This window comes from Castanea sativa, chromosome 7, assembly GCF_040712315.1.
Source record: "Castanea sativa cultivar Marrone di Chiusa Pesio chromosome 7, ASM4071231v1".
Classification (NCBI taxonomy): domain Eukaryota; kingdom Viridiplantae; phylum Streptophyta; class Magnoliopsida; order Fagales; family Fagaceae; genus Castanea; species Castanea sativa.
In genome coordinates, this window is record NC_134019.1 from 23230092 (window position 1) to 23244321 (window position 14230).

General features: G+C 37.0%; 1 protein-coding gene across 1 annotated transcript; it reads right to left on the reverse strand.

Moving 5' to 3' along the window:
* Positions 1-1133: 1133 nt before the first annotated feature.
* Positions 1134-3447, reverse strand: LOC142642421 (L-type lectin-domain containing receptor kinase IX.1-like). Its single transcript, XM_075816771.1, has one exon. The coding sequence runs from the start codon at positions 3389-3391 to the stop codon at positions 1367-1369; it is 2025 nt and encodes a 674-aa protein (XP_075672886.1). The 5' UTR covers positions 3392-3447; the 3' UTR covers positions 1134-1366.
* Between the last annotated feature and the right edge of the window lie 10783 nt (positions 3448-14230).

The window sequence follows — 14230 nt, forward strand, 5'->3', positions numbered from 1 at the left end:
TGTTCTCATATTACCAAATGGCCGAATGGCCACAATTAATACCTTCAACCCTTTTACCTCTTCTGCGTGTGAGAGACACTCAAACTCTGCCCAATAAATGGCAAGAAGACTTCGTGTCTTGCCTTAATGAGACAACTCTCTCTCTCTCTCTCTCTCTCTCTCTCAAGCTGTTCTCATATTACCAAATGGCCGAATGACCACAATTAATATCTTCAACCCTTTGACCTCTTCTGCGTGTGAGACACACTCAAAAGTCTTTGCCCAAGGAAATGGTAAGAAGACTTTGAGTCTTGCCTTAATTAATGAGGTGTCTAATTGAGTGTGATGAGCTGGACAACAATGATGCCATGCACTGCACCCAACACTCACTCCACCAATCAAAATCTGGGTAACAAGAAATAATACTTGTCAATAATGAATAGTAAATCTACAAAGAATTAGATAGTGAATATATTTAGGGTTGTAACAAATTGGTCACGTGACATAAGTGTGACTTCCTTAAGGTAAAGTGTGAACAACTAAACGACATGTAGTAAGAGACACATTTTATTTCTTAGTTCCAAAGCTGTAGTTGTTTACGCAAAAACTCTAGGCAGACTTCAGTAAAGGTTCAGGCTCTTCTCCCTCCTCTTTGATAGCTTAAATGCATTATGTTCCGAGAATTAATTTACCTAGCATCAACAAAGTGCGAGTATAGAATTTATTAAGTAGATGCATAAGCTTTAGAATATGCTGTGAACTGTGAGGAACCAGTGTTGCTACCAGGGCTTATGAGAGATTTGCTAAGAATGAAATTCTCATTAACTTGCTTAATGATACATGGGATTGATCCTTATATAAAATTAGAGGCTAAAGGTCCGTTTGGATAGAACTTATTTTGCTGAAACTGAAAACTAAAAACTGAAAACACTGTAGCAAAATAATTTTTAAATATATGAATAGTTTTGTGGGACCCATTTTTAATGAAAAAGTTATTAAAAAGTGAAATTTGTGAGACTCATGAACAGTGTATTTGTGCACTGTTCATGGCTGAAAAGTCAAAATAAACTGCTGGGTGAAAAAAAAAAAAAAAAAAAAGCAAAGCAAAGCAAAAACGTAGACGCACAAACGGCGGATCCAAACGCCCTCTAAGTAACTAACTTAACAACTATAATAGCTTCTTAACAGAAAAACTAAAAGCTCACACGTGCACAATCACGTGCATCATTAAACTATTTAAAAGACTAACTAAACTACACACAATTTAAGCTATATACAATACATAGACTAAAACCACAAGTAGCTTAGCCATGTACATCTTCACTGATCTGCTCTGCCTCTTCTTGCCCTGAGTCTTGATGCTTTGACCTATGATAGGGCTAGATGACTAAGCGTCGTGGTTTCCTGATTTACTAGTTGAAGATGTTGAAGCATCGTGGTTTCCTAATATACTAGTTGAAGATGTTGATACAATAATTGGAGGGGTAAGAATGGGTAATGTAACTTCAAAATCAAGCACATGAATGGCTTTTCTTATTGACGGTCTGGCATTGTAATCTGGATGAGCACACCAAAGTCCAACAGCCATCAACCGTTCCATTTGCAGCTCATCAAAATCTCCACCCAATCTAGGGTCAGCTGCCTTAAGAAGATTCCTTGCTCCATAAAGCTCCCAAACCCACTCTAACATAATAATTTCATCTTGTTTTGCATTGGGTTCAGCTGGTTTTCTTCCACAAGTTATCTCCAATAATACAATCCCGAAACTATATACATCTGTCTCCTTGCAGGCCCTGCCCGAGAAAACATATTCAGGAGCTATATAGCCCATGGTCCCTGCCAAAGCTGTGGTTTGCGATCCTTTTACATGGTCCACGAGTCTAGCTAAGCCAAAATCCCCAAGCTTTGCATTTAAATTTGAATCCAACAAGATGTTGCTTGACTTTATGTCCCTATGCAACACGCATTGTTCCCATTCTTCATGCAAGTATTGCAGTGCTGATGCTAGGCCTCGGGCAATATTGTACCTCTCCACCCATGTTAACAAGCTTTTACCTTTGAAAAGATGCAAATCTAAGCTGCCATTTGACATGAACTCATAAATTAGAAGAAGATCATTTTTCTCGTGGCACCAACCAATTAATTGCACCAAATTTCTATGCCTAAGTCGACCAATAGTCCTCACCTCAGATATATACTCCTTCATCCCTTGTTCAAATCCCCTTGAAACTCTCTTAATAGCAACATAGGAATTTATGACCCTCAAATATCCTTTATAAACCCTACCAAACCCTCCTTGTCCAAGCTTATTTTCCTCTGCAAAGTTGCTCGTTGCAGAAACTAATTCGTCGTAAGAAAACTTCTTTGGTCCAACACCTCGTTCGAATTCATCATCCATTGAAAGATCAAAGCCAAGCTCCTCTTGTTTTTCTCCTTTCCCTTCACAACACTTTTTCCTATACACAAAGCAAACCAACACCAAACCAATAATTAAAATGCATACACCTAAACTCAGGCCCACCACCAATTTTGTCTTTGGCTCATCTTTATTCTTCTCCACAGGAGGTGCTGGCGATTGCTGAATCGTAGGAGGTGCTGGCGATTGCTGAATCGTAGAAGGTGCTGTCGATTCAAAAGACCAAGTGGAAAGAATATGCAACTCAGAAATCAATCCTGTCGAAGCTGAGAACCCAAATTCAACCGATTCTGGTAAATGATCTGTCAAATTAATTACTAAAGAAAGGTGCTGTTGAATAACGTTGTTATCATAATTGAAACCAGTGAAGGTTACGCTTAAATTTTGCGTACTAGAATCGTAATTGATACTTGCACTATATGTTCTATTCTCCTTAATAGTACAATACCATGGTGTGGAGATCTGAGACTTCAAGTTGTTGATATTGATACCAACGTGTTCACGAACTGAATTCAGTGGATCAAATTCTTCATTTGGAAATGTATCAAACTCCACTGCAACAAATTTATTTGCAGCCAGGAAAGTGGCGTCATTCATTTGATTGCGGCTCAGAAGGCCGAGGCCGGAGCCATCTGTTGGGCTAGGAACAGGGTAATTTGGGGTTGAGAGGAAGAACGTGATCCCATCTGAATATCTGTCTTTACCTTGAGAATTGATGATGAAGGAGAAGTTGGAAGTGAAGCTGGCCACTTTTTCTGATTTCTCGTCCCAAAGATGCATCTGTTCTGAATATATGGCTCGACCCCAGTTGTCCACTTCATCTGGCGTGAGTTGGATCACTGAACCTGATATCGAAGCGTTTCCTGTTCGGATTATAGGTTTGTTGTTGAAATCGGTGTAGTTGAAGAATATCTGAGTTGCACAAGGGTTTATGAGCAAGAGGAAAATGCTTATTAACAAGTAGATGATACGGAGCTTCGGTGCCTGGAAAACCATGGCTAGAGAAAGTGGGTTTGGGGCTTAGAGGTTTGCCAATTGTTATCAAATATGAAAAGAATTGGACGGCTACGACATCAACCTGATATACCATCCTTCTTCAAAATTATTGACTCAACAAGAAGTCAATATATTATTATTATTTTTTTTTTTTTGATACAAAGTCTATATATTATACTGCTTATTTTATTTCTATTTCTATTTATATTTCTATTTTTTTTTTGAAAGTCTATTTCTATTTATATTAAAAGAGTAACCTTAAGACATATATTAATTATTTATTTTATGAATATTTTATGAAAAGAGCGAAGAGGTCGTATAAATACTGTCTTGGGTGGTTTAAAAATTCTGGCGAGTACATATATACGCACTATTTGATGCTTTTGCTAAACAACTCGGCCAAAATTTTTAAATAACTATAAAATCCAAACAATATTATTAGTTAGCCAACGTTTAAAACTAATTTGGTTTATAACAAATCGAGTCCAATGAACTCGATTTTGGGCTTAAAAATCAAGTACATTGTACTCGATTTTCCCATCGTGGCACCGGCTGAGGTGGACAATATGTCCATGTAGATATAAAACTCGAGTGCATTAGAGTCGTTTTAAGAACTCGAGTCTCTTGGACTCGATTTCTGTTCAACCGTCCACGTGTCCTAAACACTCAAACTCCCAGATCACTCTCACCAAATCACTCTCAACAAAACACTCTCAAACACCTCGCACACTCAGTCTCTCGCTCTCACTCTCAAAACCACAGATCACACTCATCTCTCACTCTCAAAATCACAAAAATTCAAACACTCACTCGGTCTCACACTGTCTCTTTCACAGTCTCTCACTCTCACTCTCACTCTCAAACATCCAGACACTCAAACCCACTCAAGCACGAGACTCTCTCTCTCTCTGTCATTCTCCTCTCAATTCATCGGCGGCTTGGCCTCATCGGTGGCTCATTCTGTCGTCGGTGGCTCCTCTCCTCGTCGGACTTCGACCATCTTTCTGACCCACCATCTCTGCGATCCCAGCATCTTTTCGAGCCTTGTTGGGTCATTCACGGTCTCTCTCTCACTCTCAGGTAATTGATTCTATCTAAGTTCCTCTTGCTTCTTCTTTTTTCTTTTTTTGTTTTTTTTTTTTTGTTTAAAGGGTTTTGTACATATAGCTTCCTTTTAAAGTTTGTCATTACAAGTTCCCTGGGTGATTACCTTTACCGTCTCCAATTGGTCAAGAAAAGGTTCAAATAATCTTTCAAACACGTATCGCAATTCTGCTTTCCATTCATTACCACCAAACACTGTTTCTCAAGGTATGTCTCTCTCTCTCTCTCTCTCTCTCTCTCTCTCTCTCTCTCTCTATGACACTTTGCTTGCATTTGTCTCTTAATTCTCACATCTGCCTTTGCTATTGATCGCTTCTTAATACTATCGTTTACCAATCTTAGATCTTTGATCAAAGGTTTAAACTTTTTTTTCTGATCCCATGATATGAATATTTAGTTATTGAATCTAAAGATGAATTAATGGCTATATTCATGTTTACTAGACACTTTAGGAAATGGGTTTTGGAGGAAAACTCAGCCTTTAACATTCTTTAGTGAGAAAAAAACTTAGTGGGTAGTTTGTCCCTTTGTCCTATATTTAGTGTGAGGTGACAAGAGGATCATCAGCCACATGTTATTTGTCCCTTTGTCCTATATTTCTGGGAATGATAATGTAAAGTTTTTGTCCTACAAGGGAGAAGAAGTAGTGTGAATGGTCGGCCATGGAATTTTCTGGCATTGGGAAAGTAGAGAGGAAAAACAAAAAAGGATACATTATAATTTTGTGTTTGTCTTTTTCATTATGGGAGGAACACAAAGAATCTTCCTTGGTTATTCCTGTGAAGTTGTATCTTATGTATGAAAAAGAGGATTGTATAATTCAAGGTATATTTTCACTTCTATATAGATACGAAACTAGTAGTACTGATTTGAAGGACCACAGTAAAGTCACTAAAGTGTTGAGATGAAAGTTAAGCTTGAATGATTTCCTTTTCTTTTAGCATATATACCAGAGTTCATGACTATGTAAACACTTTATGCTTATATGACAGGCCTTACTATTTTTTTTTTTTTTTTTATAATGATCTGTGCATTGAAATGCTATAAAGTTTGAAATCAGTTTGAAAATACGATGTTTATATCTATATAGGCCCTCCTAAGTCTTAGCCCCCCTTTATCCAAAAATATATTCCCTACTAAGCTTTTGAGAGAGGGATTCCATATAGGATTTAATTATATTTTGAAAGGTCTGAGTGAAGGAAGTTTGCCTTGTAGACTAGTAGTAGGGTTCAAGTCCTTAAGGTAATCTTAGCATTGGATCAATAGCCCAACTGGACCTATGTCAGTGGTTTAGAGACCTATAACGGTGTTATTGAAGCGCTGATATAGGTCAGTGTTTTTTTTAGTGCAACAATGCCAAAGTTGTATTAAATAATATATATAATCCACCACTCTAGTATATTGTAAATCCAAGCTTAATAGAGCAATACTAGCTTAAAATCATAGTTTAGAAGTTAGACTTTTTGTTTACATTTTTTCTTTTTGGAAACCCTGATGTCAATGTAGGGCTCCATAGAATCTCTCACCCTCTCTCCAGCACGCGCTAAAAGTTAGGACATTTTCTAAACAAACAAAGCAGAATATTATCTTTCACATGCCCTCTTACACAATTTAACAAGACTAAAACAAATCTAGAAATTAGTATAGTATTATAGTGTTATTCCATTACCTATGACAACTGATATTTGCAGTGCCCACATTAGATTTTACATCATGTTTAATTTCGTTTCCAGCAGAAAACATAAAAAGAGGAAATTTTTTTTTGTCAAAAGGTCAAGAATTTGGATTCATCTATTATTAAATACACTTTCATCATGGCAGCTGACCTACTTTTCCAAAATAAATTAAAGAAAAAAAATTAATTACTCACATAATATGGTATAGTATCCACATTTTATAAAAGTTTGTACATAATATGGGATAAATTAATCTAGCTAATCAAATACATTAAGTCTGATCAAGAATCAAAAATCAAAGTACATTGACTTTTGTCATTCTTAGTTCAATTAATTTGATGACTCCTTTTCTAATACTTTAATTCACTATCTTAACCTTTCCCCAACCAAATGGTCTTACCTTGTTGTTTAGAAATGGTTGCCAGTCCTTTTATTCTTTACATTCTTTATTGATTACTTAATAATGCCTGATGTGGCTCCACAATTATACCGGGTTCCTTTCTTTTCTTTTGGGCTCTAGCATTTCATATTCAAATTGTATGACTAAAGAAACGTGTGATAGAGGCAAAGGATTGGTGCAAGAGGTACATATTTTTTTGCTTGGAATTGGGAAAATCTTTGATTCCATATAGAGCTTTAATTTTGTTTGGAAGGACAGCTAGCGTGTGTGTTAGCTTCATTGTGAGTAATTCACAGTGTCCTCACATAAAACTTCAATGTGATCTTTGTAGTACATCATTGGTATAATGGAATGTGCTCGAGCTGTGTCCATATCTCTACAGCATTATTGTGGCATATATTTATGTCTGCTCTTTTGATTGTTAGATTATCTCTCTTTTGTAAAATGTGTTATATTGAAAGTGGGTTATTTGTGGATGATCATATGAGGTGATGTTTAAGATTGTTAGTTAGATCGATGAAAACTTAATATTAGATCATTTAAAATAGAGATTTGAAGGTCTATAAGAATCCAATAGTTAAATCATTAAACTACACAAAATTTTTGAACTCTAGTGCATCATTATTGTAAACGAAACAAATACCTAGAAGTATGAGCTTCTGTTTTAGATTTTGGATGTTTGAAGTAGAGTGGCAAAATTAGCTTTAGACTCCAATTGTTAAATTAAATTTCAAACTAATATGTACACTTGCTATATATTACTTTGATCCATTCATGCATAAATTTTGGCTGGGTGATATGCTTTTGAGGTATAAACCTTGTTGGTTTTCTGGTAATTCATTTGAAATTTATACACGACCTTTTCAGTTTCTATGTAGGAAATTTTTGCTTGTAATGAAGAGATATTGCAATACAAGAAGGGGTGATATACTAGCAGTGGCATATCATATTTACCTTTTGTTTTCTTTGCAATTTCTTTTTTTTTTTTTTGATAAGTCAAAATTTTTATTAGAGAAGACTACTTTATGCAAAACAAGCACGAACCAGCTAAATAAATACAAAGAAAACTAAATGCTGTGCACAAGAAAGAAGAGAGTCAATAAGCATTGGGAGGGAATCACTAGATGTGGGATTCCATGTCTAAGACCAATCAAACAAAGCTTTGTTATCGCACTCAATGTATTTGCCTAGTCGGTTTCATCAATTGTATAGTGATGATGATATATGATTTATAGTTGGTTTAAGATTCATTGTTTTTTTTAATGTAGTGCAGAAGTTAATACCTATTTTGAATTTTAATTAGAGGTTATATGTGTTAATATATTTTCTCTGCATTGAATTTGTTTCTCAATAATCTGCTAGTGAGATTGGTTTTCATCCTGGAGTGTTTGGCTGCTATTGATGAAGATTTGATTTTAACTTAGTATAATATCTTGTATATCTTGTATGAATGACTTCTATGACTTGGTAGGGGTTTCAATTCTATGCATCACATTAGAGGAGAATTCAAACACTCACACCGTCTCACTCTTAATCTCAATCTTCCCTCTCACTCTCACTCTGACAAATTGTTAATTTTTATTTTTTATGAGATGAAGTCCAATGGTTTGATTTGTTATTTATTTGTGATTATGACCCATATGATTGTCTGTTGTTTTTATTTTGTTTGATTTGTTTTTTATTTGTGATTATGACCCATATGATTGTTTGCTGTTTTTATTTTATTTTATTTTAATTGATCCCTGAATATCAATTTGAAACTTGAAATTACTGTACTTATCCTCATGCCCAGGAGGCTTCTTAGCAAATTCTTCTAATACCTTAAAATGCCTTACCTGTACTGTGTTCTTGGATCCACAGCAAATTTTAAAGTTGAAGGAAAAATGCTTTCTACAAAACTCTGATGATGCATAAAACAATAAGTAATCATGCATGCTGTTTTTAGTTTTCTTGACAATCTTTTGGTCAGTTTTCTACTAATAAGGATGACAAAAATGTCAAATTGAGACGCAAATAAATTTTTTTTTCTAATGTTAACTATCCAAACTAGTCTATCCAGAGCAAACCAAACCAACAATGTGCCACAGACACACACACACACACACACACACACACACACTTCTGCTTGCACCCTTTGCAATGTATAACAGAACATTCTAGAAGGCACACCAAGTTTTGAGCTTACATTAAGAATTGAAGGTTCAGGTAATGGATATTGAATTGGTTTATCAGTGTCAAGAGGTTCACTCGGATGCTTAACTAGCTTAAACTCCACTGCTACTTCAATCCCATGAGAAGCAACAGTGACAGTAGTAGCTGCACCTGTAACCTCTAAATTTGGAGGCAAGACTTCCCTCTCATCTTGCACTAGATAATAGCAAATTATTATACAAATATGTTTACTAAAACAAAGATGCAATCAAACGTGTGAATAAAGAAAAACAGCACCAATGAAAATAAATAAAGAAAACTGAGTTTACACAAAACTTACATGAAGTCCCATGCTTCGTGTTACTGTTTTGATAGTTGCTACAGTGAAATCAAGTCTAAGAAACTCAAAATGTTAGTTTGCTAATTAGTTTGAAAACGACATTAACTAACGAATATGTTTGAAAATGGGTGTCTTATGCCAATTTTCTCCTTTTGGTTTTGTTTTTGTTGTAGGGAAATTGAGTGTTAAAGAGTCGAGTTCACATGGAACTCAAGTTTATATTACTCCTAACTCCCTAAATTTCGTGCAGTATGGTTGCCGTTGCTGCTGAGATCCCTAATGAGTTCGAACCTAGTCCCATAGAGGGTTCGGTGTTAAGGTTTCTAAAAGAACATCGATCGTGCGCTGTTTGGGAAGGCGAGGTAAAATTAAAACCGACCACTTGCTGAATTTCTATATTCTCTTCTTATCCTTTTACATTATGTTGATTTTTTTTCTCATTTCTAAAATTCTAAGTTTTTCAATGGTATTACTAGCTTTGAATGCATAGTTGTGCTCATTAGTTGGGTTGAGTTAGATTGGTTGACTATTGCACACCTTTACATAAAGGTTCTTAGATAATTAAAGACATTACCATTGATAAGATTTAGAGAGGTTTGACTATTTCAGTCTTTTAGCATTGGACTAAGATAACCAAATTGAATTGTGAGAGCCAAAGAGAATCAAATTTTGATGTATGTATTCATTGTAAACATGGTGGGTAATGGGTTGGATTGCTATTATGGCAATGTTTACACTAGCATGCACGGCATAAGTAGTAGGATAAACGGCTAAAAACAAATGTGTCAAGTGCATTGCATACTTTTATTTTTCTCTTGTTGTTTTTTTTTTTTTTGGATGATATTCCAATTTCCCTTGATAACCGATTTATTTTTGTTTTTTGGGATCAATAGCTACAATCATAAATACAAAAGTTATGGCATATTGCATCTCATCACCATGGTTCTATCATGTGTAGGATCCAAGGGTACTGAAATGCGGTGGTCGTAATGATGAGTTCCAAAAACGAAGCCCGATAGTGGTGGATGATCGCATCCTCGACATTGTCAAGAGAGTTGGATTAGAGGGGATGCATAGGACCCATCTAGAGACCTTGATCATAACGTGATAACGGCCTTCGTTGAGCAATGGCGGCCTGAAACCCACACCTTCCACTTGCCACATGGTGAGACAACGATCATCTTACAGGATGTGGAGGTTTTTTGGGGATTTCAATCGATGGTGAGGCAATTGTTGGAATAACTGCCTTGACATGGGTTGATGAATGTCAGAATATGCTTGGAATTGCTACTAATGGTGTGGTGCTTAATGGACAAAGGATCCTAATTAACAGGCTACTTCAAAAAGTTGACCAAGGGTTACCTGATGGTGCAGCAGAGTTGGTTGTGCATCAGTATGCACGGTGTTATATTCTAGCACTCTTGGGGGACACAATTTCCACTGACAAGTCTGGCAATAGGGTGCATACGATGTGGTTGCAGATGTTGAGGGACCTTCACAATCCACCTTGATACAGTTGGGGGAGCGCTTGCCTTGCATGGTTGTACAAAGAGTTATGCAGGGCAACCGACAGAGGTGCCAGTCAAATTGGTGGGGCCTTGATACTGGTTCAGTATTGGGCATGGTTCAGATTCCCTTTTTTGTGCCCAAGGATGGACCTCCCACCAGATGATGCATATGGCCAACCATTTGCACCTTCTCCATTGTCCATTAAGTAAGTCTCTTCCTTCATCGATTCTCTTTATTGGAAATAAATCCATAATTTTAAACGACATGACACATTGTTAGACATAGAAAATAAAATTCCATACCTTGATATTCCTCAAATTTTGAAAATTAATAGGATTTTTTATTTATTTGTATATATCGTTTTACAACCACTGAGGTCATATGTTATGATTGATGTATAATACAAGTGTTATTAATTTCTAGTTCCACCACTAATCATATGTTTAGATAATCATTTATTGGTATAAATTTAGTGGTATGTAATGTTAAATTTACGATTGTAGGACCGTGTGGGTCGTGAGCACGAAGAATAGCCCCTCCAAAATCTGTCTGGTCCGGTATCGTCAGCTTCTAAATTTTATGCATCCCAACCAGGTACCCAAATTGTGTTTCTTCTATTGTTTACGTCTGTTGTATCCTGTTATAACTGTAAAATAGCGCATAGTCGAAAATAATGGAACATTGCATAATGTGCTGCCCTTTTATTTGGCTATTTCAGGTGGTGTGGCAACCATATGAAGCTGAATTAGGCCACCTGCCTGCGTTGTGTCGCAGGCAAGGACGTGTGGACGGCGAAGGTGCCGCTTGTATGTTTCTGGCTAGTAGAGAAACATACACCGAACCGTGTTGTTCGTCAGTTTGGGATGGTACAAGAAATACCCCCAAATGTTGATACTGACGACGCCCTTCATGCCATTGACCTGAGGGGGAAGACCAATGTGAATTGGAGGGACAAACATGTTGGCCATATCCAAGTATGGAATAGTCGAGCACAATTACTATCTCATGGAGAACGACTAGAGGGTGATATGTCGCCTGCTTATCCATACTTCCATTGGTACGGTAAGGTGACTTGGAGGTTCATTGACCACACTACCGCTGCACTTTTTATTATGGTAATTGCTTCGACCTTTCTTTTCAAATTTTGTTGCGTATCACCATTGTTGTGTTAGATGTACTAATTGTATTTATTTACTTGCAAGTTGCCAGTCACAAGCAGATGTTGACACATTATGTACTAGGCAGTCCTAAGTACAAGCAAATTACAGCTGTACTTAAGGCAGTGGAATGCCTTCGCCGTATAACTGCCCAACTTCCCTTGGAAGATACCGATTGGGCAAATCCAAAAGCGCTAGAAGGTACTGGACGATCAAGCACGAGCTCAACTCCTGCTAGCCATAGCTATGGTCAGCGTGGTGCACCCCATCAGGTTATAAATAGGCCGGATCCCCAGCATGCTGCATCCCATCAGCTAGCTAGTAGGCCAGATCCCCCTCCACCCCTACATGCATCTCTTGCCCCAGAGTTCCCTCCACCCCCACATGCATCTCCTGCCCCAGAGGTCCCTTGACCTCCACATGCATCTTCTTCCCTAGAGATCACTCCATGTACTGCTCATGCAATTCCTGACCTAGAGTTCCTTCGACCCATTGTGCATGCATCTTCTCACCCGAGATCCTTTCACCCACCCCACGTACTTTTTCTAACCCCGCTCATCTTTCACTTACTCCACCATCCTTTGATCTCGGCTTAGATTTTAGTGAGACCCCTCTTGTCATGCACACTCAATCCCCCTCGTACAGCATTGGTCATATAGACCATGTACCACCCCATACTCACTCCATGTGATTCATGCCCACTCCTAGACTACATACAAATCCCATGACTACAGGCTTCACTCACATTTCATCTGCTACACCATCCTCCCCCGCAGTTGTAGGATCTTCAGTTGTTGGGAGTCAAGCAAAACAGCCAGATGTGCATGTCGAGAATGAGCAGGTAGTTGGGTTACACTCACCCCCACAAGGTTGACCTAAATGCACAACAAAAGCATCTCCTTATGGGACAGGTGGTCACAAAGCAGGACACAAGGCTGGCCCAACGTACCACTTGCATGACCCATCCATGCATTTCACATACAGTCTAGTTTTGGTCGACCTACTAGTCAGAAAGTTTCTGTTATGCTTTGCAGCATAAATTGTTAATGCACGTTTCACCACTTCTTTATTAGCAAAAAGCAACCCTGTACAAAAATTCATGTCCGCATTCCAAGAAGAAGCAAATGCTTGCTCACCAACTTCAGGATCAACCATATTTTCCCAAGTATTTTCATAAAATGATGAGGCAGGAGGTTCATAAACGGGGGTCGTATTTGTAACATGCTGAACTCTAACAGTAGCGTCTGCATCATCTTCATCACATTCATCCATATCATCAACATGAGGATTGAAAGTAATTTCATGGTCATCAACACCCCTATCAAAGTCACCTCGCTCAATCCTCTCTTTGTACTCATCTCTATCGTAAAGATCTTCCCCAACACAATGTTCGTCTTCATCTTCAACTACTGGAAGTGTAGAGGATTCACCTCGATGTGGACAAAATTGATCTTCATATCTATTGCCAGGTTCGCTCTTAACTGTTGTTGGTGTCTCTTGAAAAAAGGGTTTATAGCCTCCTAATGTGGTGCATTGATCATCTAGGACTGCAAACTGTAGAGATGTAGTTGTTTGTACAATTTCTTCTATGCCAACTTCTGCACGCGGCTCCAAAGTGACGTACAACTCAAAATTTGCTACTTGTTCCCATTGACGCATCTTGTTAAACATGATCTTCACATGTTTGTCTTCTGTTATCGCCATATATTTGTAACTAATGCATTGATTGAGGACTTCATATGAAGAATGGAAAGTAATATGTATGTCATGCAAAGCAGAGTTCAGTTACAGCTCTTCCATAATTTTTATCTTCAAATCACTCAAGGTCTTTAACTTGCGATGTATCATCATATAACGGCACTGGATACCCGGACCTTGAAATGGACATCCGTCATAAGGGTTGGCATTGCTAAGGGGTCCACTGTAGTATATATTTATATAGATCATTGTCAACCTATAGATCATCAAGTGCAATTGTGTTAGTGACAAATTTATAACTCTCAATCAACATCAATCACAAAACATTGCGTATACTCACCTCAGGTCACATACAAAAATAGTCATTACCAATTTCATATTCTTTTAAAATTCCAAATCATTCTAGGTATCAAACTTAAATATTAGACCAACCAGTTATCCATTGAAATCTCTGTTATAAATCTTAAACAAATATATCTTGAAACAATTTATGCTAAAAAGACTACAACTATCTTAGGTATCAAATTCATAATCCATTTCATACCCATGATAAAGACCTAAAAGTACAAAATATTCCTAACAATTGATCACAATATTTAGTACTAAATATTCTCAATAATTAATCACAATATTATTTTTTTTTTAAAAACTTAGCATATATTCATCACAATATTTACACTAACAAAAAAAATATACCCAATATGTTGTAATAACATAATTAATCACAAAATTTGGTACTAAATATTCCCCCAATACTAATTTTCCCAATAATTTAATCACAATATTAATTTTTTTTTTAAAAAA